The sequence below is a fragment of the Micromys minutus genome, assembly GCF_963924665.1.
Source record: "Micromys minutus genome assembly, chromosome: 1".
In the NCBI taxonomy this organism is placed as follows: Eukaryota; Metazoa; Chordata; class Mammalia; order Rodentia; family Muridae; genus Micromys; species Micromys minutus.
This window is the reverse complement of record NC_137969.1, coordinates 54,264,517-54,290,798: the sequence shown is the minus strand read 5'-3', so window position 1 is coordinate 54,290,798 and position 26,282 is coordinate 54,264,517. Positions and strand designations below refer to the sequence as shown.

Genomic DNA, 26,282 nt, shown 5'->3' with positions numbered 1-26,282 from the left:
CTCTGATTCCCATTCCCCCCAATCAAAGTCAGATCCTCCAGTTGTCTGAGTCACCTCCCCAATCACTGGTCCCCTGGGTACCTTTTTCTTCTTTTTTTCTTTCTTTTTTTTTTTTTTAACGAGAAGCTTTAGAGAAACTCTGAACAGGAGCGGTCACAGACACGGAGCAGCTGTATACAGAGCTTGTCTATGTCGCCAGACATTTTAACCCTGTGAAGGTTGTCACAGGCATGAGCTGTTTAGCTGAGGTTACCTTGAATCACCTTCCCTTTCCCAGTCACTCCAGGCATTCGTCCTTGAGCTCTGAGGCGAGGTGCAGGTGACAGGAAGGAGCCCACCCCACACCACTCGCCTATTTTAATGCAGACTCAGAGTCAGCTCACTGACCCAGCCTCAGAGCATTGTACTCTATGGAGAATTGATGCTAGCCTCAGCCAGGCCCGTGTTGGACTAAACAGAGCCGTTTCTAAGATCGCTTGTAATAGTGAGATAGCAAGAGCGCCTCCATCTTCCGGCCCATCCTGTATTGTTTGGGCCTGCCATTGTTTCTGTGTCCTGTGTTAAAGTGGTGTGAACTAAGATGAGTTTTGGGTGCAGAATTTTGCCCAAACTTCTTTTTTTTTTTTTTTAATAGTACAGAATAGAGTTTATTCAGGTCATGGGAGAGTTAAGAGGGTGGTAGAGGCAGAGAGAGAGGGGTAGAGGAATAGAGGAGTAGAGGCCAGGCATGAGCACGTGGTGGGGGGGGAAGGGAAGGGAAGGGAAGAGGAGGGGTAGGGGTGGGGTCAGGTCACTGGGGCGGAGCATACCTGGCTACTGCTGGGTAATTGAGGGGTGGGGTATACCTGGCTGTTGCTAGGTAACTGAGGGGTGGGGTTTACAGAATCCCAACATTCCCCCATTTTTGTTTAATTAAAAAAAGAAAAATTAGAGGTGATAGTGGATCAGGATTAGGGTCGTTGTGATCTCTTGACTGCTTCATGCTTGTTTGGGGCGATGTTTTTAGAGAGTCCAGAAAAGTGGGGGTAGGGATGTTTGTCCAGTCTTAAGAGTTGGCTGTTTCCTTGTTGTCCAGGGTCTGTGGAACCATCTGAGGATAGGTCAGAAGGAACAGGTCCAGTGGAAGTGTCTGTGTCTGCGATAGAAGGCTGAAGCATCTGTAGGTTGCTTCTCTGGAGCTGTTCTAGATGTAATAAGCACCTGGACTTGACAAGATGCTGGAACACACATATGTATACATTATAGGTAGAGTTTAAGTACATTTGGTTTGGAAGAAAGAAAGATTTTTCAGGAGCAGTCCTAATGCTGCCATTCCTCCCCTTTTCTTATTATAAAAAGGAGAAAAAAAGGGAGGGGGAAGCCGATGGTGAAAGGGAAATAGGGGCGTCGAGTCTCTTTGGCTACTTCCTGCTGTCTTGGGGCATCGTAAGGGGGTGCAGCTGGTTTTCACCATCGGGATCCACCTGGCAAAGGTTCACATCAGGCTCCTCTATGGACAGTGGCTGGTAATCCTGTAACAGGAACTAATTAATAGTTTGATTAGAATTTTTTTTGTCTGTCGTTGAAGTAGACAGAAGATTGATAAGGTTCGGAGCAAATTACTATAATGTGTCTCGGATATTTAAAACAGTTTGCCATGCCATGGATAGGGATAGAGGAAAGGTGTGGAGTCATGGCAATGTCAGAGTCAGGGCAGCTGAATGTTGATAGTACTTACTGGGGATCCTGGTTGATTTTTTTTTTTTACAGTAGAGCTTACCAACAACTTCTGTCTCCCACCTGGGATCTCATGGATCTTGTATGTGGAAGAAGAGCTGTAGGTGTCTCGAGAATCACCTTAAAAGGGTCCTGGTATGGTCTAGTAATTGAACGGCTACAGAAGAATGTTTAGCAACAGACTCGGGGGTCTACTGAGAAGCTGGTAAAGGAAACATGTTTGTGTTAGTAGGTTGACTGGCTAGAAGGAGCAGAGGGGTTGCTGGCGAGCTTGGGTTCAGGCAAATGGGGGTGGGGAAGCAAAGGAAATAGAGGCTCCCAACTTAGCTAGAAAATCTCTTTCCCAATAAGGGGACAGGACATGTTGGCACTACCAAAAAGGAATGTCTAAGAGGTACACCCCTAAAAATGTAAGTAAGTAGTAGGGTCTAGTGAGTGGTGAGGAAGGTAAAGTTGTCCAATAGGAAAATGGGAGGGAGAAGTGGGTCCCCAAAACTCTGGCAGGAGTTTTTTGAGTAAGTGGCCCCAGTGTCCAAGAGGATGGAGATGGGCTGCTCACATACCATGATAGCTACCTGTGGCTCCCTGTTCATGATGGCAGTGGTCAGGTCAAGGGAGCCTGGGCCTCTTCAGTTGTCCATAGCCAAGCCTAGAAGGCTGGAGGGTTATTTGGGCGTGATGTCCCTCTGTCTTGTGTGACACAGGGCAATCGACGGCCCAATGTTCCTCCGGATCGTACTTAGGACATAGCCTCTTGGCTTGTGAGGGCTGGAGCAAGCTTTTGCCCAATGGCCTATTGACCACATCTGTAGCAGGGGCCCAGTGGTGTAGCAGTGGCTGGGGCTCATCGGGAAGCCTTTGCCAGCATATGGTATTTGTTTGTGAGCCTTTTTACCTTTCCCAAGGTACACTTTAAAGGCCAGCACCAAGACTTCTGCCTGTGGAATTAGGGGTCCCCTCTCTAGCTTTCTACTGGAAGCTTCATTTCCTCCATGAGCCATAATCTTGGTTGCCCCCCCCCCCCCCAGGCCCGCTCCCCTGTGGAGTGATGTTCCGCCAAACTTTGATCCTCAGTCTCCCTCCTGCCCTCACCTCCCAGTGTGCCAGGCCCTTCTCTGCTGTCCCCCTGCCCTGCCTCGCTTTTTACTCCTTCCTGGCATTTTATTCAACCTGCTACGGAGAGAAAGATTGCTCTTGCAGTTCTTTGGAAAAGTACAGGGTCCCGTGCTATGTGCCTAAGTAGATTTTGAGGAAAAGGAAGGTGACCATGAGTCAGTTCAGGCATTTGATGTTGCTGTGGGTATCAGCGTGGGAGCAGTGTCTTGCCTACCTTCTCAGAAGCCCAGAGAAAGGGAGCACCGAAGGGCTTGGTGGCCCATCACACCCAGCACGCAGGCCAGGCGTCACACATGCGTCTGTGGCAGTCTGTGTGCTTTGGAAGCTGCTTGTGACCATAACAGAGGATGTGAAGACTTAGGTATCCTCTTCTTAGGGTCGAGAGTTTCCTTCATTGAAACAGTCCGGCTGTGTTGCAGAGTCTCGTCTCGGCCTGTGAAGAGAAAAGGTCAGGATTTGAACTTGGTTCTTCTAACTGCCAAGTTTGGTCCCTTTCCTTTCTTCCCACTGAGGGTGGTGTTCAGTTGTTTTTACAGTGAAGAAGTAGAAGCCATGGCATCTTCTTTTTTGAGACAAGATCTCAAGTAGCCAGGATTTATTTCAAACTCAAAGCTGAGGATGACTTTGATACTGGAATCCTTGTCTCTCTGCCATTCTGTGGGTGCAGAAGTTGTGTAGGCCTGCTGGTCTGACATCTCTGGGTCTTTGTTAGGTGTGAACACCCAGAATAAGAGGTCAACAGCTTCAGTCACTACATTCAGGGCCAATAAATTCTCACCAGCAGTGTTCCACAGGAACATAGACACTTGTGGATTTAGCATGTGGACAGCGGTAGACAGACGTGCCTATTTTACAGGAAATTTTCACACAGTAAAAGTCGTCACAGGAAAGAGCTGTCCAGCTGGGGTCACCTCAGCTGGGACGTTTGAATCTGGCAGATTTGGGAACAGTTTAGGAATGTGTACCAAAAGGCTTTGACCTGATAAATTTAATATGCAAACAGTTTCTCTAAGAGAGCCGGGGTAGCAGGGGTAGACAAAGAGAATGAATATCCCTCAAGTACTAGTGGTTTAAATCAGTTTGGATTTTAAAAGGAGTGCAGGAAGGCTTTAACTGTCAGCTTGACACACCCCAGAACCACGGAGGAAGAGTCTCAATGAAGGATTGTCTAGATCAGGTCAGCCTGTGGTGTGTCTGTGGTGGATTGCCTTCATGGAGGGGCTGGGGCTTGAACTCAGGTCCTCATGCATTGCAGCAAGCACTTTACTGAGTAGCCTGTTCAGATCAGAAGTTTTCCCTGTTTAAGTGTTCAATGTTAAACAGCTCCACTTCAAAACCGAAGTCATTGACCTTTGCCCTTTTGTTCTGTGTGCCCACACCCAGCAATGACAGAGATGTCAGACTAGTGGACCCACATAACTTCTTAGCTGCAGAGGTTCAAACTTACCCTGCACTGGTCTGGGCAGCTGATCAGTCCTTCCTTGTGTGGTCATCCATGGTGACAGGAATGAGATGCTCACAGATTCCGTACAGCGCTACCTCTGCCCCAGAAGGTGGTAGGTAGGTAGGTTTGCATCCTCCATGGTGTTGCTGGGAATGGCGTATCACACAGGTCTTCCCATGTTTCCGCTGCAATGGTGTGTGTTGTGTGGGAGAAAGGCGGACAGTAGTGTCAGGGCCATAGTGCATGTGTGTGTAGCATTTCTGTTTACCCTACTGGTTGACAGCGGGTTACATCAGTGGGGATTGCACAGCCTCTAACACCTGACACTAGTTTATACCTGTTCGCATTTTTCTCCCAGTGATTCAGCCTCTTGCCTCTGGGGCAGGGACTGTGGTGTAACATTTCAGAACCTACTTGATGAGCGATCCCAGGTCTGATCTGAAACACACCTTGTCGCAAGCTGGACTTCTCAGAATCTGTACTTGCTGGTTTTGCTCCCTTCTGATAACCATGTTAATATAAGAGATGCTTCTGTCCCATAACTGTTGGCTTGCTGAAAGTCGTTCAGTTGTACTTGGCAGTCTTGTATGTTTCCTGAAGTACTCATGAACTAATAACAGTAGTCATATACAGCGATTGTGTATACCGCGAGGGAACTGACGTACAAGTTTAACGTCTATTGTGTGAAGTTGGCTACGGTTCCAAAATCCAAAGCTTCCTTAGTGCAAATGTTATATAAATAGTGGAAGTTCATATATGAAGCTTAGCTGCATTCGCTGAATGTGTGCAAGTGTGCATGGGTGGGTACATATTCACATGTGTGCATATGCATGTGCGTCTGTGTACACATGATATACATGCATGTGGAGACCAGCAGTCAGCCTCAGATGTGTTCCCTCAGGAGCCAGTTAGCTTGATTTTGAGACAGGGCCTTTGACTGGGACCTCAGGCTTGACAGTTCGGCTGGGCTGGCTGGCCAGTGATCCTCAGAGATCCCCTTGTCTCTGTCTCATTAGTGCTGGGATTACAGGCATGTAACCACACCAACCAGCTTTGTGTGGTGGAATCAACTTTAGGTCTTTAGGCTTTCTCAGCAAGCACTTTACCTATTAAGCTGTTTCCCCGGCCTCTCTCACACAAAATTATTAAATATGTTGTACTTTAGTTTTAGGCTATTAGAAAAGGTATATATGAAACAAATTTGTTTTATGTTTATGCTTGGGTCTCATTCCAAAATGTTTAATTCTGTACGTGCAAATATTTTTTTTAAAAAAGATCTGGAATTCCAAAACCTGAATGATAAGGAACCTTTAGACTGTCTTACTGCCTGTGATTGTGACAAGAGTCACAAGCGTGGTTGGGCGCAAGTATCCCCATGAGAGATGGAGGGAGGGAGCTCATGAGTAGCTTTATGTTGACCACCTTAAGTGAGCGAGGTAGTGTGCTCCTGAAGCTGGGTCCTGGGCACTCAGACAGAGAGAGGGGGAAGGAGGGGGGAGGGAGGGAGGGAGGAGGAGGAGGAGAAGGAGGAGGAGAAAGGAGGAAGAGAAGGAAGAGAAGAAGGGGAGAGGAGGGAGGAGAGAGAGAACAAGGGCCTGGCCATCCACAGGAGTTTGGATAGGAAATAACAGAACTCTGGGCCTGGGAGGGAGTTGAGCCCAGGGCAGGAAGGAAACGGGAAAGGGAGGTGTGGAAAACTGCTGAGAGAGGTCAGGGGCACTGCCTTTCACCAAGAGCCTGACTGCCCACTGCCTGCCCACTTCTGTCCCGTTAGCACATGCCTCCAGAGGCTGGATAGATGCGTTATTGCCTTTGGGCAAGTTCCTTTGCTTTCTCAGTGTGCCTGGGCTGTTGAACCTCTCCAGTTGCTTTGGTGATTGTGCTTTTGAAGTCAGTTTTGAAGACGTTCTGATGACAGGCCTGGATTCTCTCATCTTCCAGAAGAGCAGTACAGTAAACAGAAAGCCATCTAGGTAAGATGCTAGAGTTGAGAAGGGTGCTCCTGATGGAGACCCAGGGCTGTACCAGTGGGGCCCAGCCTCAGGGGCCTTCTCCAAGGTATCTCAGCATGTTCACTGTGAAGGAGCAAGATGAGGTGGGTGGTGGATGGTGTCGTGGGTTCCTGGGAAGTGGTTGCTTGCTCTTGTTTTTATGCCTCATCTCAGCTTCTGCTCCCTCTGTATAAACTCATGGTGTAAGAACACCAGGTCAGAGAAAGCTCTGGGTTTGTAGCTTACAGATCCTGAATCCCTGGGTAGTCACAAGCAGATTTTTGCACCTCTCTGTCATCCTTCCTCAGTCTGGAAGTTGCATCCCTGCAGAGGGCTCTGCTCAGTAAATAGGGGTTGCTCATTATTGCCTGCTCCGCATTCTGATGCTTCTGGGGATTCCCCATTCTGGTTTTCAGCTGCCACTAGCTGGGATGTTTCAGTAGACATGCTGTAGTTATCAGCACAGACAACAGATGGGGTTGGAGTGGGAAAACTACAGATTCTCCTCCTTCTCTCAAAATAAATAAATAAATAAATAAATAAATAAATAAATAAATAAATAAATAAATGGATGCTGGGGTCCCAGGGCACTCCATCTTGGCAGGAATAGAAAGATGGGTCTTTTGAGAAATGTAAGGTGATCAGATGCCCTGCCACAATTGAGAAACCATCAACATCCTGTCTTATGTGCTGGTGGCTATCCAGACTGTCTCTACTATAGTTTAAATCTATCTTCTTGTGTGTGGGGAATGGGGTGGGGGCATGCTGCAGCCTACAATGGCTTGTTGGGAGTCAGGCTATCTCCTACAGTGTGGGTCTGTGGGAACTCAGGTCATTGGGCTTGGCAGCAAACACCTTACCCATGAAGCTTCCATTAGTCTCTGCACTGTGTTTTAAAATGAAATAAATACCAATGCTGTCAGCTTGATGGGCTGAAATGTAGGGATTGTTGTTTGCTCGTTTGTTGATTGAGACAAAGACCTTCTGTGCAATCCTGACTGGCCTTGAGATCACAATCCCCCTGCTTCAGCCTCTGGAGAACTGGGCTTACAAGTATGTGTCACCATACCTAACTTAAATTTTATTTTGGAAGGAAGGTCAAACAAAGTTTATATTGGAAAGAAAATGCTGGGCTCCTTTGTTTTAAAAAGACCTCCATCTTTTTACTATGGAAAAGTGTAGACATAGGAAAAATTCCAGAGACTGCTGTGACCCTTCACAGATCATATTTTCCCATGCTTCCACAGCTGAGGACTTATGGGCAATATTCCCTCATTTGAGCACCCACCAAATTTTTGCCTCAATTTTAACTGTTTGTGTGTCACCTCCTCCAACTAAGTGAGTAAGTAAGTAAGTAAGTAAGTAACTAACTAACTAACTAACTAACTTAGTTACTTACTTCCGGAGTTGGGGTTTCATCATGTGCCTCAGGTTAGCCTTGAACTTACAGAGCATCCTCCTGCCTCAGCATAGGGTGTTAGAATTTTAGGTATGTACTATCATGCCTGGCTTTACCCTGTGATTTTGATTTAAAAAAAAAAAAATTCTAGACAGCCTACTATTTTTTCTAAGGTGCATTTTGGACACCATAAGAGTTCAGATAAGCAAAGAGTGAAGTTCCCTCTCCAGCTACCTCAGGGCGGTGGGTAGTTACTGAAAGCAGGGTGTGTTTTAAAGCTGTTTTCTCTCCCACGGGCATCTGCTTCCTCCAAGCTGGAGACCACGTTTCCCAAGCTGGTTTGCTTCTGAGAGTTTTCACCAAACCAAGCCTGGTTCTATCAGATGTTCTTTCTGATGAGAAAAGACAGCTTAGTTCTCTCAAAGCTCCACTTCCTGCAGTGACTTCCCCTTAGGGAACATGACAGCCCCATATGACAGTCAAGCCGTGTCCCCACAGGTTTGTACATAGGGAGGACGATTCATGTCAGCCTGTTCTCTCACCCCATCATGGTTGCATAGCTCTCTGAGGTGTGCTTGGGAGACTTAAGACAGTGGAATGCTGGAGAAATTCCAGAGGCTATTGGTAAACACTAAGCGGTTAGCCGGTTAGCTTCTCTTGGTGACTTCAGAACTCAGATTTAAGGGGGTGTGGCTGGGTGGGGCTGGGCAGAGCTGGTGAGTAAATATGTGTATAACATAGTTGGGGGGGTGGGAAATGAAAAGAAACTGTGCTCATGTGTAAAGGCTTGGGTTTTAATTTCTCTTTCATTTCCCTAAAGACTCGGTTGGCCATTCAGCAAACAGCAGTATCTGGTTGACACTATGGAGCCGTCTCCATGTGATTCACGTGATCAACCAAGTGTAGGGTCTGAAAGCTGTTTTTGTAGTGCACATGTGCACTTGTGCACGTGTGTCTATGTGTATGTGTGTGCATGCATGAGCACGCTCGTGTGTGTAACTTTGAAGGACTTTTGTTGATAGCTTTATTATTGTTAAAAACAAGACATTCTGGAAACCATAGATTAGAGTTAAGAGTGGAAGGTAACATCTTAGAGCTTTTAGGAAGGTGATGGGCTTCTGGGAAGAGGATTGAGTCCACTCTGAAGCTTCTCTGTGCTCACCACCCCCACCCCGTATCCTGTACTATAAAAGGCCTATAAAATGTATTTACAGAGCAATACCCCAAAGAATCGCTGTGGGCCCTCTAAAGTGCAGAGTCCTTGTGTGAAGTGTGTCACCTCTCTGTGAGGTCCTCACCCTCAGTAGAAGGACCGCACAGAAGCTGGGAAAGGGAGATCTGAGTGGAAGGCAATTCCTGTTGGAAATATGAGTCCTTTCTTTCCCCAAAGCACCAATGAACCAAATAATCCCTTTCTGCTCCTCACAACGGGAACCTCTCTTAGAATCCCAAAGCCAGACCCATAAGGTGCCAAATTCCTTCCATGGGCAAGTCACAGAACCACAGTGCAGGTTCCTGAGTCTGAGCCTGCAACCCTTTGCCCTCTGGGCTCCTGTGTGAGCACAGGTACACTTGCCAGGCTTGGAGACCTCAATCTTGAATCCCACCCACATCTTTCCCTTCCTAAGCTTAGGATCCCAAAGTTTTAGACAGTGAGTTTCCTCCTGGTACATAAGGACCACTGGAGACACTAGATTCTGTGCCCATGCTCCTGACTAAAATGTGTGTGTTTGTCTGTCTGTCTGTCTGCCTGTCTGACTGTCTGACTGTCTGACTGTCCCTGAGTTGTCTTCCCCTCACTCAGGATAGATCATTAAAGGCCATTTATGCCTTTGGTCTTAGAATCATGGGATAACCAGATATTGGTGCTGGGTAGGGGGAGCCTAGGGCATGGCCTACATCCTGTTAAACTTTGATACTTTCTCCTCACTTGAAAGACTGTTAAAGTAGTAACGTGCCTGTGTGCAAACTATGTAGCTAGTGTGTGTGTGTGTGAACCTAGCATACTGTGAGAGGAACCACAAAGGAACTTGTGCAGCCTACTGGATAGTGGTTTAATAAATGACTTTATAGTGGAGGGAGCTGACATTGAACGCATGCCTGGGGGCGTAGGCAAGCCTTGGCTCTTTGGGAACTCATCCATAGCTCAGACCAACCAGCAGCCTCCTGCATTAGAGCCCACTATGAATGTCTCTTTCTTTTCCTCTCCCCTCTCTTTTCTCTTCTCTCCTTTGCTTCCTTCCCTCTTTTTCCTGATTCTTTAAGATGGAGTCTAATTGCCCTCCCCCACCTCTCCCCACCCAGTGCTGTGGAACCAGGCACCACCTCTGCTGTGCAGTTTGCAGTGTCTTTGCTGACACAGGCTCCCTGTTTTATCAGTTTGGCCTTTTCTAGGATGCTCCGAGGACTGGAAAAGGTTATCAGCGTGTTCTGAAACAAGAATAAGTTGTAGCTTGTCTTGGAAGAAATCAGGAGCTAGCCCTGTTTCTTTTGCTGTTATTATTAAGCAAACAAGTTGCCTTGGTATCCTAAGCCCCCTCCACAGCCTGCATCAGGGTACTTCATAGTTTCTGGGATCATAGCTAACTAAAGTGATGTTTCTAGATGATTTTTAAGTCTTTCATTTTTAATTTTATTAAGATTGATTTTGCTTTAGCTGTTTTCAGGGTTGTTAGTGTTTTGAGTCTTACTGTGTAACCCTGGCTGGCCTGGAAGTTAGTAAATATACAGCTTTGGCTGGCCTCAGACTTAGAAGAGAGCCACCTGTGTCGGACTCCTGGATGCTGGAATTAAAGACCAGCTTACTTAATTTTTAATTTCGTGCATGTGTATCATGGATTTGCACATATGAGCACAGTGTGCGCCTCTGGGAGGCAGAAGGCATCAGATCCCCTGGAGCTGGAGTTTCAAGTGCTTAGCTGCCCAGTGCGGATGCTGGGAACTGAACGCTGGTCCTTTTCTAGAGCAGTATGTGCTCTTAACTGCTGGACCATCTCTCCAGCACCAATGAGACGTTTCTTTTCTTAAATAACTTTAGTTTTTTGGTTCCCAACAAAACTGAGCAGAAAGTGGCTCCTGCCGCGTACAGTTTTTCTACCCATCTGGTGATATCTGTATCAGAATGGTGTGTTTTTAAAGAATGGGTGAGCTTAGCGGGGGTGCGTGCATGCATGTGTATGTTCATGTATATTAGTGAAGGTTTGCACATGCATACTCTAGTGTGAAGAGAAGAATCTCAGCTGTTGGCTCTGCCTTTCACATTGTTCTGGGGACTCTTTGTGGTTCCCCACAGAGTGTGCCAGGCTCGCTGCCTGAGTGCGTCTAGGTATAGTCCTGTCCCATCTCACAGTTAGGATGTGGCAGATGAGCACCACCATGCCTGGCCTTGAATGGGTTCTACTGATTTTAGCTCAGACCCTGTGCCTGCATGGCAAGCGCTTTACATACAGAGCCACCTCCCCAGCCCCCACTGTATTCTTAAAAATAAATTAATTAACTCAAAGGTTGCTTTTAATGAGATAAAAATAGTTCCTTTAAAAAACATTTAAATAGTCTGAGTACTTTGATCTTGCCTCTCTTTCTTAGAGCACATTTCAACGTTATTGTGATGGGTTACATAAGGCCATTTTCATGCAGGTGTGTGCTGTCCTTTGAGGAGATTCTCTCCCCACTTCCCTCAGTCTCCTTTGTCTCCCCTCCCCCAGCAGTTTAGCAACTCCCCCCAGGGCTCCTTCGAGCACATGGTTTTCCATGTGATTACCTCCAGTTCATTTCCCTGCAGACAGTATAACTTTGTTCTTCCTCTGGCCGAGAAGATAAGTTTCATTTGCATTATCCGTTTCTGATGTTGGACACCCTGGTCAGCCCCATAGCTGCAGGGACGAGGTAGGGCTGCTGTAAACACAGATGTGCAAGATGACCCTCTGACTCTTCCACTGTGACAACTCAACTTAGCGCCCCAGGCCAAATGCCCAGGAGTTACAGATACAGCTGTGTCAAATGGAGGGTCAATCGATTGCTAGTTTCTTAAAGAAACCTTCACCCTGGCCTCTATGGTGTCTGGATTAGTGTGTTTCCATTGCCAGTGTACCAGCGTTTCTTCTGTCATTTCACCCGCATGTCACACCTTCTTTCTGTGTGTATGGTGCTCCCCAGTATACACCGAGCATGTATACACCGAGCGCTCTTACACATTGAGCCCTCTCTGTAGCCCAGCGGTTCTCCACCTTCCTAACTCTGCCACCCTTTCATGTTGTGATGACCCCCCAACTATAAAATTATTTTGTTGCTACGTCATAACTGTACTTTTGCTACTGTTATGAGTTGCAATGTAAATATTTTTGTAGATAAGAGTTGTGCCGGCGGGGCTGAGACCCACTGGTTTGGCCCGTTGCCTGCTTTCCTGATGGCTGTCATTCAGAGTGTGCTGAGATGTTACCTCAATGTTGTTGTTTCTTCTTTTCTTCATTGCCCAACCCTACAACCCCCCTGCATTTTGTTATATTTTTATGAAACAGTTTTTATCAGGAAAGTTGAAAGTGTCACAGACAGCCCTTTTTGTATGTGGCTTTCAGTTCTGGGTTTATGTTTTTAAGTGATAAAGCCATAAAGCCCCAGAGAGCCACACTGGGAGCCAGGCTATGGGACAGAGAGGGGTGTGTGAGTGATGTTTCCTCAGGAGCTGAAGGATAGAGGCTCGTTCACTGCCAGAGTGGAGTTCAGGCTCTCTCGCTGTGGTGTCACTACAGTGTAGGGTCTCTTGGGATTGTCCAGGTGTCACACCTCCATCAGGTTTTGGTTAGGATTGTCTGCTCCTTCTAGAAGCACCACTCTGTGGCTCTGCACTGCTGGGAGTGGGTGTCAGGAGAGTTTCATTGAGGTGAACAGTGTATGTGGGAGAGAGAGAGAGAGAGAGACATGCATCTAGCTTTGGGTGTTAGGGAAAAGATGAAGAGAGTGAGGGGGATATGCTCCATGGAGGTGTGGTGGGGCATGGGGGAAGGGGGTGCCTCTGGGGGACCCATGCTGGGAATTCATTCCCCCTGAGGGACCAACCACACACAATATAGTACAGAATAAAGTTTATTCAGGGTGTTAAGATGGTAGAGGGGGCAGAAAGAGAGAAGGGGAATAGAGATGTAGAGGCTGGCCAGGAGCATATGGAGAGAGAGGGGGGATGGGAATGGCAAGAGGAGAGGCAAGTGGGGGAGAGCAAGAGGGCAAGAAAGTCAGGGAGCAAGAGAGAGGAGGGGGCAAGCAACCCCCTTTATAATGTTAGGCAACTGGGGCAGAGCATACCTGGCTGTTGCCAGGTAACTGTGGGGTGGGGTTTACAGAATCCCAACATTGTGTAGCTGGAATTTCGGTCCAATTGTGCTGATTAGTGTTTCTTAATAAAGCTCAGATGCTGTTGCTTACAGACCCCCCCATCCCTCCTCCCCGGCCATCAAGCCAGAAAGCCTGAGGCACTAGTGCATTATCTACACTGCTACACGGAGCTGCATCTCTTCTCCATCCAGAGAGCTTTTAGGTTCTCGGAGAAGCAGAGCACTGATGTCTGCATAGGTCGCTCATACCCAACTGCTGTCAGCTGGGTTCCAGCTCTGAATCCACATATAGGTTGCACATGTGTGCACACCACGTGTTTGTCTGTGTGTACCTATATGCATGCACATATCCGCACTGTTTACAAATCACTGGCTGGTGGGAGATATGGCTCACCAGCAACTACATGGTGGCTCACAACCATCTGTAACGGGATCCTGCGCCTTCTTCTGGTGTGTCTGCATACAGTTATAGTATAGCTGTATAAATAAATAAAATACATAAATCTTAAAAAAACAAAACCAAAACCACAGGTATCATGATATTTAAAAGTTTTTTTTTCTTTATATTATATGTACTGGAGTTTTGGCTTCATGTATGTCTGTGCGCTGTGTGTCTACAGTGCCCTCAGACACCAGAAGAGGGCATTTAGGTTTCAGCTGGTTGTTAGCCATCATGTGGGTGCTGGGAACTGAACCCTGGTCCTCTGTAGGAATAGCCAGTGCTGTTAACTGCGGGGCCATCTGCCCAGCCCGCATCCTGAGATTTCAACTCCTGATAGAGCTCCGGATATCTTGTAGCACTTTTCCTCCAGAACTCCAGTCCCACCGTCTGAATCATGGTGAGTTGGGGCTGGGGAGACACTCAGGGGAGGCTAGTCTTCAGGTCTGTAAATGCCCAGACCCAGGTGAAGAGGTCAGTGGTTCCTCTAGGAGGAGCCCCGGGCTTGCTGGCCAGTTGGATTAAACACTGTGAGCCCCATAGTCAGTGAGAAAACTTGTCTCAAAGGAAAACATAGAGGCAGAGAGCGACCGAGGAAGGCGCCTGACATTGCCCTCTGACCTCCAGACTAAGTGTACATTGATACAAGCACGCACATGAACGCTACACACATCGTAACACAGCAAAAACACAAGAAAAATAACAATGATTTACGAATATTCTGTCATTTCTCGTTTTTATTTCTAATTTCCCTATTTGCCTCCCATCTTTCCTAGGTTTCCCACCCCCACAGTCAAACTGGATTTAATCAAGACCAACACATCACCTGTTTTTCTCGTTTATTGTTATTTTTAATTCACTTAATTTCTTAAAAATTTTATGTGCATCAGATAATTTTAATTTTATTCCAGGCATCAGATCTCCTGTAACTGGAGTTAGAGTTGTGAGCTGCCATGTGTTTGCTGGGAACTGAACCTGGGTCCATCTAGAAGAGCAGCCGGTGCTCTTAACCACTGAGCCATCTCTCCAGGCCCAACACATCACTTTTTATTTTTCCTAATCTCTCCACTTGCAGCCTGGGAGGCAGCTCGTATGGCCTTCCACTCCCCCGTCTGATACCTGCTTTTAGTTGTCAACTTGCTGACCATTCAGACCAGTTTTCTCATAGTTATTGTTGAGACCTTTGCTTGCACATCAAAGACCAGGATGGTTTAAAAAAAAAAAGTGAAATAGATATTTCCTAGGGTCCATGATGTCAGAGCATCGTTAGCTTTGCCTACAGACACTTCCGAGGGCTGTTTTAGAGGTTGTCCACAAGGAAGCCGAAAGGTGGTTTGGAAGGGGAGTACTGTCTGTCCTTCGTCACCGGTGGTCTTGGATAATGGCCGCTGGACCCACATTAGTTGCTGTGTGTATGTTCTGTCCCCTCATAAGAACTGCGGTCATCCACACACTGGGCTGGGGAGCCGAGCTATTTCAACATCCGTGCATTGTGTCATGCTGGAGACTATGTGGAGAGATTGTTTTTGCTGGGATACCGAGCCAGCCACATTCTTTCATAGGTGTTTAAGGGGAGATACACCCGAATGTAAAGCGCCTGGCTCAGGGAGAGAAATGCAGCTGGTGTCCACAGAGCAAACATTTCTGTCTGCTTAAGGCTTTCTTAATGTAGGTATCGAATCTTAGCCCGCCGGTCCTGAGCTTCAGTAAGTAGAAGGAATTCATCAGTAAACACTTAAGGGTGTTCTGGCTTCCCCTCTTCTCCCCCCTCCCCCTTTCTGGGTGGATCCCTCCAGATTTTCTATCCCTATCAGGAGATCAGACTGGCGTGGCTTGGAAGTAAACATGACAAGCTGCCAACATAAAGTGGTTTAGAAATGTTAATCTATTTTACCAAGCCAGCATTTCTAGCCATATGTATTTTAAGCTATCATAAAACATGTACCTGCTATGCTCAGGAATGTGCCGAGGGCAAGTATCAAAGCCTACTGAGGGAGGCCGGGAGTGTGTGTTTTGGTGTGTTGTAGGGTTATACCCTGACAACCTTCAGGAGGCCTGAGGTTCTGGCAGGGAGCGGCACATAAATATCACAGGCAGCTCATTTATCCGCCGACGGATTCCTGCAGGTGCCACTGGCTCCTATTTGCTCGTTCGGGAGTCAGTGGGGCTCAGGGTCAATGCTGTGTCAGGGTGGACGGAGGTCTTGAGCCTGCATGCACCTGCCTGAGTTAACACAGCTGCCCACCGAGTCTTCCTCTGAGCCCGGTGGGAGCAGGCAGCCAGATGGAAACGCTCACTGTGCAATGCTGACTTTCCCGGAAGACGTTTCGTGTGCCTCCAGACCAGAACGCCGCTGGCTCAGGGTGGAACGGTAAAGCCACTTTGCTTGGTGTTTGATGCTTGTGTTTGCCGCCTCGTCATTTTCATCTGTCCGGACGTCAGAGTGTCAGTCTCATTACTGGTGGGTTAACCGATCTGTAGTCGGTGACAGGGCTTTCCCACCGAGTCATCCGGAGAGGAACGGAACTGTGTTTGGGTGGTTCCACGCAGCTGTCTAAATATTTGTGGAGGAAAGGGGACACAGTGTAAGATTTTGATGTACATTAAAGAACTTACATATCTTAGGGACCAGGGATCTAGCTCACTGGGAGAACGCGCACTTAGCAGGAGCAAGACCCTGGATTTGATTCTCAGCACCAATTTAAAGGTGGCAGTGAGAATTCTGTATTGTAAATTAAGGGGTAGAAAGTATCTCTGTTGAATGTGTACTGCCACCCTTTGCCTCATCCATTTAAGTCAATGGCTACAAAGTAAGTATTAAGAGGTAAAAAGCCGGCTATGAAACTTAGTGGTGTAGGGTAGAGACAAGATGAAGTTTTCATTCGATCGAGGTTGGCGGGTCGCCATCTTGCTTTTCACCTGTTAGAGTCATTTTCTGTCACGTGCGTTTATTTATTGGGACTACATTCATGTGCTAGCGTGTGACAGGGCATGCATGTGGAGGTCAGAGGTCAGCTCTCTCCTGCTGCTGTGTGGGCTCTGGAGATTGAATTCAGGTTGCCAGGCTTTCCTGCAAGCACCTTGCCCACCTCACTCCGGCCCCTCCCTCTTTGGTACATAGTGAAGTTTATCTCCTGTGGTTCCTCATCAAGTTAAACGGGGGAATATCCTGAGCAGTTTTCAATCGCTCCCAGTTCCCCTCCTTGTGGAGAGAGTGGCCCGGAGAGGATGGCGGTGTGAATGGGTTCCTTCCTGCTAAATGCTTCTTCTTCCCAGATCTTCTCCAATATCACCCTGATGAGAGAGGATGAAATGCATAGTCCCACAGGAGCTTTAGGACTCCACAGCATTCTCTATCTGCCTGGATGCTTATGTGCGTGCGTGCGTGCGTGTGTGTGTGTGTGTGTGTCTGTGTGTGTGTGTGTGTATGGCGCGTGTAATACACCACTGACATCTTCCCATGCAGAGTGGATCATCAGAATCTCTGTTTTCTCCACAGCTGTCCTGCTGAGAGCCTGGTGGGCATGGACACCCTTTGCCATACCTTACTGTGACTACCCCAACACAAAATTACTAAGGCCACCTCGGGGGTGCCTGTGCCTGGAGTAGGGGGCGGCGTCCCCGGGCCGCAGAGCCATGCCTTTCGGCCTGAAGCTCCGCAGGACTCGGCGCTACAATGTCCTGAGCAAGAACTGCTTTGTTACCCGGATCCGCCTGCTGGACAGCAATGTCATCGAGTGCACGCTGTCAGTGGAAAGCACGGGACAAGAGTGTTTGGAGGCCGTGGCCCAGAGGCTGGAGCTGAGGGAGGTGAGTTGAGCATGTATCCTTGTGTGTTGTGGGGACAGGGAGGGGGCTCTTCAGAGGAACCGGCTATCTGCTAACTTGTTGGCACCTGCTTTGTTTTTAACCTAAGCTTGTGTTTAAAAGAACCAGCTCTTCATAGTGTGGGTGTGGTCCGGGGAAGCTCCAGCGGCCCAGGAGACCACTGCTATCAGAAAGAGGGCCTACAGCTGGGTGGGGAAGTGGGTACCTCTTGTTTCCCTTGTGAGATTTTAGGGGGAAGGTATGAATTGAGAGACTCTTCCCTACCAAAGCTGGGTTTTTCTTCTTTTTTAAAACAGTTGAGTGGGCAGTTGGCATTCGGGGTTGGTGGCTGCATCACAAGGAATAACCGCCCACATTCCGGATGGCTGCAGCTGCCTTTGTTTGTTTCTGTATTTCCCCCTCACAAAGAAAAGGAACAAATAACACTTAAAGTGAGAGGCACCCAGAGACATTGAGAAAGCATTTTTTAATTTTTTAATTCTTCAATTCACACGTGAATTTGTGTGTCAGCCGGAGGACAGCCTTGGGTGTTACCCTCAGGAGTGTGGTTTCCATCCTTTGAGACAGCCTCTCACTAAGTGTGGGGCTCACTGGATTGTCTAGTCTCTGCCCCTGAACTCCCAAGCCCTGAATCTCCAAGCATGCTATACCAGTGGCGTTTATGTGGGCTCTGGGATTTGAACTCACAGTTGTAGCTGTCTTCCCCAACACCGTGGAGAGCTGTTAAGATTCATTCCTTTGGGCTTCTCGAATGCCATTCATTTCTGTTGTCTGGTTATTTGAGACAGGGTCTCACTGTGGGACCCAGGTAGACACCCAGGCTCGGATCACAGCCATGTACCGCCATACCTGGCAGATCACCATTAGAAGGGACCTGGTACAGTTTTCTGTTTCTAGGCATCAGGACCAGACTCTTTTGTAAGGAGCCCACATGTGTTGGCTGGTGGACAGCTCTAGGTGAATAGTAGCCTACCCTGAGATTCAGACATCCCTGAGCATGGAATCACCCCCTGGATCTCACTGGGGTCCGGGTGACAGTATTTCATGGCATAGAAGAGACTGATGGTCACTCTCCTCTTCTGGGTTCCCACCCTTCTCTTGACACTTCTTTTTATAGGGTACCCATTGTTCTCTGGGGCCTCTTGTTCCGGAACATCTCTGTTCTGGCTGCTTTTTGTGTTTAGACTCTGTCTTCATTCAGCATTAGGGTGAGCTGTGTGTTCATTCATTTCCACATGCAGCCAGAGGCTGTCCTCACAGAACAGGAGTAGAGCTGGGCTGCACACACCAAAGCAGCCTGAGAAAAGGCCCAGCCTTGTTGATGGCAGGTAGCTGGCTGTCCTTTGCTTAGTGGTGGCATTATGGGGTATACGTATTTAAACATAGCCTAAATTCATGTAAAAATTATTTATCATTGGAAAGGTAGTGAAGTGTTTTTTGAGCATTCCCAGGTATATTAAATTAACAGGTCATCCATGTGTATTAGGATCATTATAATATGCAGGTCAGTAGCTGCTATAAGCAGGGGTAGATTTGTTGTCTTGGACTTGGCTCAGACTGTGATTCTGGAGTTTATTTGCTGAGAGAATGTGGAGAAATGAGAGGAGCTCTCTGGGCCTCTGTGTCCTGTTCTGTAGAGGGGATGATGAAGCTTACTTTGTAGTCCTGTTGCCCATCTGGAAATATAGGGCCCTGTGTCCAGTAATTCATAATTGCTCAATGTTGAGTGTCTTTAATATTGTGTGACTCCCTTAGGACTTGATGGACCCTTGGTAGCAGGTGCTAGGTAAAGACTGAATGCTGCCTGCACTAAAGCAAATCACAGAGTAGGGCCACTATAGTGCCTGCCCTTAGTGGGTGCACAGACTCCTGTAGACCTGGGGTAAAAGCCTGTCTGAAAAGAGAATAGGGTGCTAGATGGGGGCTTGGTGGGTGAAGGTGAAGATCTGGCTTCAGGTTTCCAGCACTCACATAAAAGGTCAAGTGTGGCAGTGTGTGCCTCTAAACCCGACTTGGGTGTGTCCCCAGAGCTCTGTGGCCAGCCATTCTAGCTGAAGCTGAACTACAGATAGGTTAGCCTCTGGACTCCACCCACACACTGCTTGTGTGTGATCACATCCGTGTGTGTATGTGTGTGTTTGTGTGTGTGTGTGTGTGTGTGTGTGTGCGTGCGCGCATGCACATGTATGAATGCATGGTGTACTGGCACACAAACACATAGACACATGGCTTCTGTACTTTAAATCTGGCCCAGAAGGCTGCTTAGGCATTCAGGTAGAAATGATGACAGGTCTTTCTTAGCACAGGGGCTGGCTTTGCAGAGGAGGAAGTCAAGAGCAGCTGCCCATGCTGTGTGTGTATGTATGTGTGTGTGTGTGTGTGTGTGTGTGTGTGTGTGTGTGTGAAGGCATCTCTCCTGACCAGCAAAAGGTCAAAGGGCACCCCTCCCATCCTACACCTACCTCCTCAGCTAGGATAAAGGGGCTCCTGTTGAGTGTGCATTGTCATGTGATTGACAGCTCAGAGCTAAGGTAGGGTTCAGCTTTCATTCTGGCTTTGTGCTGACACATACTCAAGGACTTTGTCACCTCCGAGCAAATCACTTTCTCTTTGGGTCTCCCACTTTCATCCTGTGACATAGGGTTGGCCATTCAAACTGTGGCCTTGTGTTTTGTCGGCACCTGGTGCCCAGTTTAGTCTCTCTTACCAATTTACATTTTGCTAAAGCTATTTGCCATACTTGCTAATTGATTAATCTTCCATAGTTGTCTATTTTCAGAATGTGTAAAGGTTTTACTGACAGAGGGACTTGACATACATTTCCATTGAAGAAAGGGGAGCTTACATTACAGACCAGTGTGCGGTTTGATTGACGTTAATCTATTGGCATTTGGTAACGACTGTGACCTTCTGTTTGATTGACAGGGAAACCTCATTCCCCCATCGGTGGAATCTGCTTCCATTCTGTTACCTACTTAACCATAGCCAGGGGTTTAAAGTGATCAGCACAGGATCTGATGAGATGAATTCTACTTTGCTTTCTGTTGCTGTGGTGAATCACTGACTGGTGCATTTCATTTACACGTTACAGTCCATCATCCAGGATAGCCAAGGCAGGAACCCAGAGTCAGGGACTGAAGCAGAGACCGTGAGACAGTGCTGCCTACTGGCTTGCTCTCCATGGCTTGCTTCTTTCTCATACAACCTAGGACCACCTTCCCAGGAGTGACACTGCCCACAGTGGGTTGATCATTAAGAAAATGCCCCACAGAAATGCCCAGGGTCAAATTCCCAACTATGTTTAGGGTTGTGTCAAGTTAAACAAAAGAAAAAAAAGCCTAGAAGAGATAGATGGCTCACTGGGGAAAGACTCCGGCCACCAAGCTTGACTGATGACTGCAGTTTGATCGCTGGGACCTCATGGTGGAAGGAGAGAACTGACAATTGCCTTGTCTCCTGCCCTTCACTTGCACGCTGTGGCACATACGCAGCAAAATACGCTTGGGTGTGCATAGGAGCACACATGCACAAAGGGAAGGAAGGAGGGAGAGACAGAACAAGTAAATATAAAAACAGTTTGAAGGTCAATACTGAGTGAGGGTCTGCTGAGAGGGGGGACGGACTCTTGTATTGATTTCTTGTCTTGTGAAGATTATAACTGGAATTGTTAGCTAACTTTGTACTCAGCCTCTACTATAATGATAAATGTGTCTTCATTTTAGTACGAACAGAGGCAGTTATTGCTCAGCCTTTTCTCTTTAGTCTTCCCCGATGGGTGTGTGTTCTGTAGGAGCCACAATGCCTTGGGAGAAGGTTTTCTTGGCTCTGGTCATGATGGGTGTCCTGGTTCCCTGTGGCAACTTCTTCCATGGTTCGCTATACTTCCATGAAGGCATTGTCTGCAGGAATGACGATGGCCCCTTGTTAGCTAGATGTGTTCCAGAATCCTCAGCACTACGAAGTGCAGAGGCTGTGTGCTCACAGATGGCCTTGCAGTTCTCCAGGTGTGGAGGATAGCGTGACTTATTTTCCAGAGTCACTAGACTGTGACACTGCTCAGAGCCTGCTTCATGGCTGCGTCTGAAGTATTTCCCGTGCCCCAGAGACACCTCCAGTGCTTGTACATAGCTCCTTTCTTCTCCGAAGTGGAACTGTACCAGCTCGGCTTCTTGATTGACAACCGAAATACCGGGTGAGGCGGACAGCCTGTTAGAGCTTAATACAAGAGATTCTAAACTTTTGCTTCTGGCTGATTACCTCCTCAGAATACCTGCATTCAGATCAAGGCTTTAATCCCTTGTAATTGCCAGGACCAAATGTGTCACCCTCATGGATGGCATTAAAGCCACGCCACGGCTCACAAAACTAGAGCAACCAAACCCTCAGCAATCTCCTGCCAGGAATAGTTAGTGTGTGCAGTTACACCTCATCTTGTTATAAATGAGTGGAGAAAGGGTAAAGCTTGGGGGCGGGTTGCTCACCCACCATGTGTGAGGTCCAGGACTTGCTCCCCTAGCGCTAGAATAGGAAGGAGTTCTGTCAGCAACCCTGTGGACCATTTCTATGTGTTTTCTTCAGAGCATCTGAGATCCACAGAAGAAAAGAACAGGATTCCCCACAGACCCAGTTCTAGCTCAGGAAAGGGCTTGCTTGGGCTCCTGTTGAGCGCATATATCATGGGGGGTGGCATGCCAGCACCAGTGAGCTAGTCACATTACCTCCACATCCAAGCAGAGAGCAGACAGAAAGTGAGGCAGGCCAGTAAACTGTCAAGGCCCACCCCACCCAGTGACCCATGCCTTCCCTCCATTGAGGTTCCACAAGTTTCTCAAAGGCAGTGCCATCAGCTGGGGACCAGGTGTTCTGTAGATTGATGTTAAGGCCATACATGATTGGACAGTAGAGAAGTAGGCGGAGCAAGGTTTAGGAAAGTGGAAGAGGAGGCAGGAGGTGGAGATTGTGGGGGGGGGGAGGCTGGGGGTTGGGGAGGGAAGGAGATGGAAGCTTATGTGTATGTTTCTCTCGACGTATCTCTAGCGTGATGAGGTTGTCATGATTATTTCTAATGGTTTCTATGGGTCTTTTTATCTCTTATAGATGGGCAGTTTATATCTTTGTCCATTGGTTGTAATCTTATTGTGTAGAGGGTTTGTGGATTGAGAATTTAACATATAAATCTGTTTGGTAAGTTAATGGATGTGGAGTTATGTCTGTACCAGGCAGTGGAGGAAATGAAAACGCCAGGGTGGTCATATCTACCCGGGACAGAAGCAGCAGGGGCGGTGGAGTGAACTGTGCCTGAGTTCTTAGAGGCGGCATGAAGCGCCAAGTTAGCAGTGCCGGATGGCCCCGCAGTTGCTGGCCCTAGCTCGGGATAAAAGGTTTCCACTGTTTAATATTTACTGCAACAGTGTTCACACACACAAGCTTGTGGAGACATTTCACACTTAGGCCACAAACTAGTTTTCTTACACTCTTTGCAGGTTTTTGTTCCCTGGAATCTTTTCACAGTCATTCCTATGAACACTGGCTCTGGTGCACACCCGTCTGTAGCTGCAAACGCTAGAGGGCTTTTTAGTACATATAGGTGTTGATACTTCCGTTAAAATGTGAAACTCCTGATAAATCCAGGAAGTGCTCACATGGAAATGTCATCCTCCTGTGGCTCTCTATCTTAGCTGGGTTCCTCTTTCTGGGAACCAGTTTTCACTGCTTCCCTGGAGGCATCAGAGCTGTGGGTTTAACACTAGAATACAATGGAAGATGTATGCCCAGAGTTATCCCAAGGGTCAGCCAGGTCTGGCTTATATTTGGTGCATTAGCCAGAAAGCTCAAGTTCTCAGAGCAATGAGGTCCCTTTAGTCATGGAAGAGGTGGCTTCTGCTTGGAATCATCTGCCACATTTCATAGAATCTGTGGTGTGTTTAGCTGTGAAACCTGGGGAACTTGAAGCTGGGTGTGCACAGTTGTGCTTGGCAGGAGAGACAGCCCTCGGACCAAGCACAAGGAGTCGTGTGGTGCCCAGCTATCTGCAGTGATACAACTTGTAGAGACAGGGTTGAATAAATCTGGGCTATACAATAACCCGAACAAAAGTATTGTTAAGAAGCTGGGGGCCAAGTCTTTCCACACCAGTGTGGGAACAGCCAGAGGAAGGGTGGGAGAAGTGGGTGGGAACAGAGGAGGCTTCCTTGGGTAAATTCTAAAGCTGAAAATCTCAGGAATGGACCCTTCTTCCTGCAAGATCACGAAGCCAGACATTTTAAATTAGAATGTCATAGAACATATGCTATGACATCTTCAGAAACAGTCTGTCCCACACTAGGAACCCTCATCTTTTAAAATGGTTGTTAAGTCCTTCAATTGTGTTCATTCTCCTTCATCTTCTCCTGCTACCTGCTGTCCATTCATCTACCTATTCAATGTTGGGGTTATGTGTGAGAGATCACACCCAGCTTGTCATGGTGGTGGAAATTGGACCTAGGGCCTTGCACATGTCAGGCAAGTACTCACTATAACCACAGCGCCTGCATATCAATGTGCATGCATGGTGTGTATATACATATATATGTATAAACACACATGTGTATATATCCTGATGTACATGCACACATGGTCTAGGAGTTACAAATGAGCACAGTGACATTCGTCTTTCTGGGTCTGGTTTATCTTACTTAATGTGCTCTCCGGTTCCATCTGGTTTCTGACAAAGACATTCTTTTTTATGATACAGTTCAAGCAGTTTAACTCCATGGTGTGTGTGTGTGTGTGTGTGTGTGTGTGTGTGTGTGTGTGTATTCCCGTTTCACTGCTTTGGGGAGCCTTGATGCTGGTCTCCAGAGAGGCCCCATCTGGACTTCTCCACCATCTATATATATGGCCTCCTCTCCCTTGCCAGCATTGTCTTCATGACCTTCCTTTCAATGGGGGTCACTGGGAACCCCAGTGTAGTTCTGATTTGCACTTCTGTGGCAGCAAGAGGGTGTTGAGCATTTTCCTTTGCTCTTCGGACTGTCTTGAGTTTTGTTTGTTCACAAATGCCTGTTCATTTCATTTGCCTCTTTATTACAGGGTCCCGTTTCTTGAGTAGTTTTGTAACTTTTTCATTGGATAATTGAGAGTGAATCACTGGGAACTACTTTGCACTGTTTGGAAAAGACTGTATTTCAGCAGCAGGAGCAATAACAACAAACACTCACACCACACATTCATTTCCACAAATTTATTTTCCATTAGAGGTAATTTCCTTTGCTATTTAGAACTCTTTACTGTTTACCGTGGCTCAAGATTAGTACTTTGAGCCTCAAACAAAATTGTTTGCTCCATCCTGTGAACCTGTGTGTTCACAAGTGTGTGTGTGTGTGTGTGTGTGTGTGTGTTATGCAGAAGTGCATGCTCTGTAAAATGTCCCTTCATAGTGGTTCTTCACCCCCTGCTGTGATCTCAGTGGGTGGGAGTGAGAAGGAGAGTTAGAAGAAGTAGTATAAATTTTAATTTCAGGCTAGAGCTAAAAGCTAAAAGCACTGGTTCTTCTTGTAGAAAACCTGGGTTGGATTCAAAGCACTCACTCGGTGGTTTACAACTCTCTGTCACTCTGGTTCCAGAAGGTCTGATGCCTTCTTCTGGCCTCAGAGAGTACTAGGCACACACATAGACACAGGCATGAAAAACAATTGATACATACATTTTTTTAAACTTAAAAAAAAGATCCTTCCCCAAATCACTGAGTTGTTCCTGTGGTTATTGCTGTCCTTCATAATTTGACTATTAAAAAACTGAGCAATGTTATGATTAGGATGAAACATAAAAATATGGCGCAAACATTGACAGTGCTTCTGGTGGAAGGAGAGGTTAGTCAGCTCCAAAGTACTGAGGTGTGAGCTTCCTTCTGCCATGTTCACAGAGGGACTCTCACACCTCTAGAAATCACTGTATAGTGTGGCACAGCTTATGTACTTACCCCAGCTTTTATTTGTAAACATGCTCAGCTCCCCAAAACCCACTGAGGGACTGTTGTATGGCCTCTTCCTCAGTTCGGGGTTTGACATGATGAGGAAGTACCAGGGACCCTTTCCAGGCAGGTACTGAATGAAGCACAGAAGGCCTGGATTTAGCCTGTATCTCATCTCTCTGGTTCCTGGCAACTGCATCAGCAACACACTGGATCATCCGGTATCCCAGAAGTGTCTGAGACAAGACTTTAGGAGGGTTGCAGAACCTCTTCCTGCTTTGTGGTTCTTTTTCTTGTCTTTCAAAGGCCTTTGTATTATCTGTTGTTAATCCAGTTTACATTAGCCATTTCTTATGTTAATGATACTAGCCTGGCTCCCTTTCCTTTCTTGTTCATTTTGGCTGTGGTTTTATTGTTGTGGCTTGTGCAGAATCTCTCATAGCCCAGGCTGGCCTGCATTTTTTATGTAGCTGAGCATTATCTCCAACTGATCCCATTGCCCTCACCTCCCAAGGGCTGGGCTTCTAGGCACGTGCCACCACACCTGTTTTGTTCCTTTCTTTGTTGTTCGGAGGTAGGATGTTGCTTTGTAGTCTAGGTTGACCTCAAACTCATGATCCACTCTCCTCAGCCTCCCAAGTGCCAGGATTACAGGTGTGAACCGCTGGCCTGTCTTCTCTGCCTCTGTGACTGTTTAAGATGCAGGCGGTGTGGTGAGGGTGTGCACGCATATATGGCCAGGGGGTTGATATCATGTCTTTTTCTCGGCTGCTTCCCACTTTATTATTTCTTTCTAACTGGGATCCTCCAGTTATTCTAGGCGGGCTGGCTCCCCCAGCACCGGGATTACAGCTGTATGCCACCTTGCCTGGGTACTAGGGCTCCAAGTCCTCATGCCTGCTTAGCCCCATTTTAGCAGCAGAGCGGCCTCCCAGCCCCCCCCCCCCCCCACCGGGCAGTGTTTCCTAATTCTGCAGTTCATAGAACCATTGTCAGGTTTCTGTTACTATGTGTGGTAACCTGAATTGATCAATTTACAGGGGGGCAGGGAGTTGACTTTAGAGTGTACTT

The 26,282-nt window shown here is 47.3% G+C and overlaps 1 protein-coding gene across 1 annotated transcript in view; it reads left to right on the top strand.

The window, feature by feature from the left end:
* The first annotated feature begins 17,050 nt into the window (after positions 1–17,050).
* PTPN14 (protein tyrosine phosphatase non-receptor type 14) overlaps positions 17,051–26,282 on the top strand; it is a 90,534-nt gene continuing 81,302 nt past the window's right edge. The window contains exon 1 of the mRNA XM_080931467.1: positions 17,051–17,242. Within this exon, the coding sequence (XP_080787593.1) occupies positions 17,069–17,242 (174 nt within the window). The 5' untranslated portion in view covers positions 17,051–17,068. The remainder of the gene's footprint in view (positions 17,243–26,282) is intronic.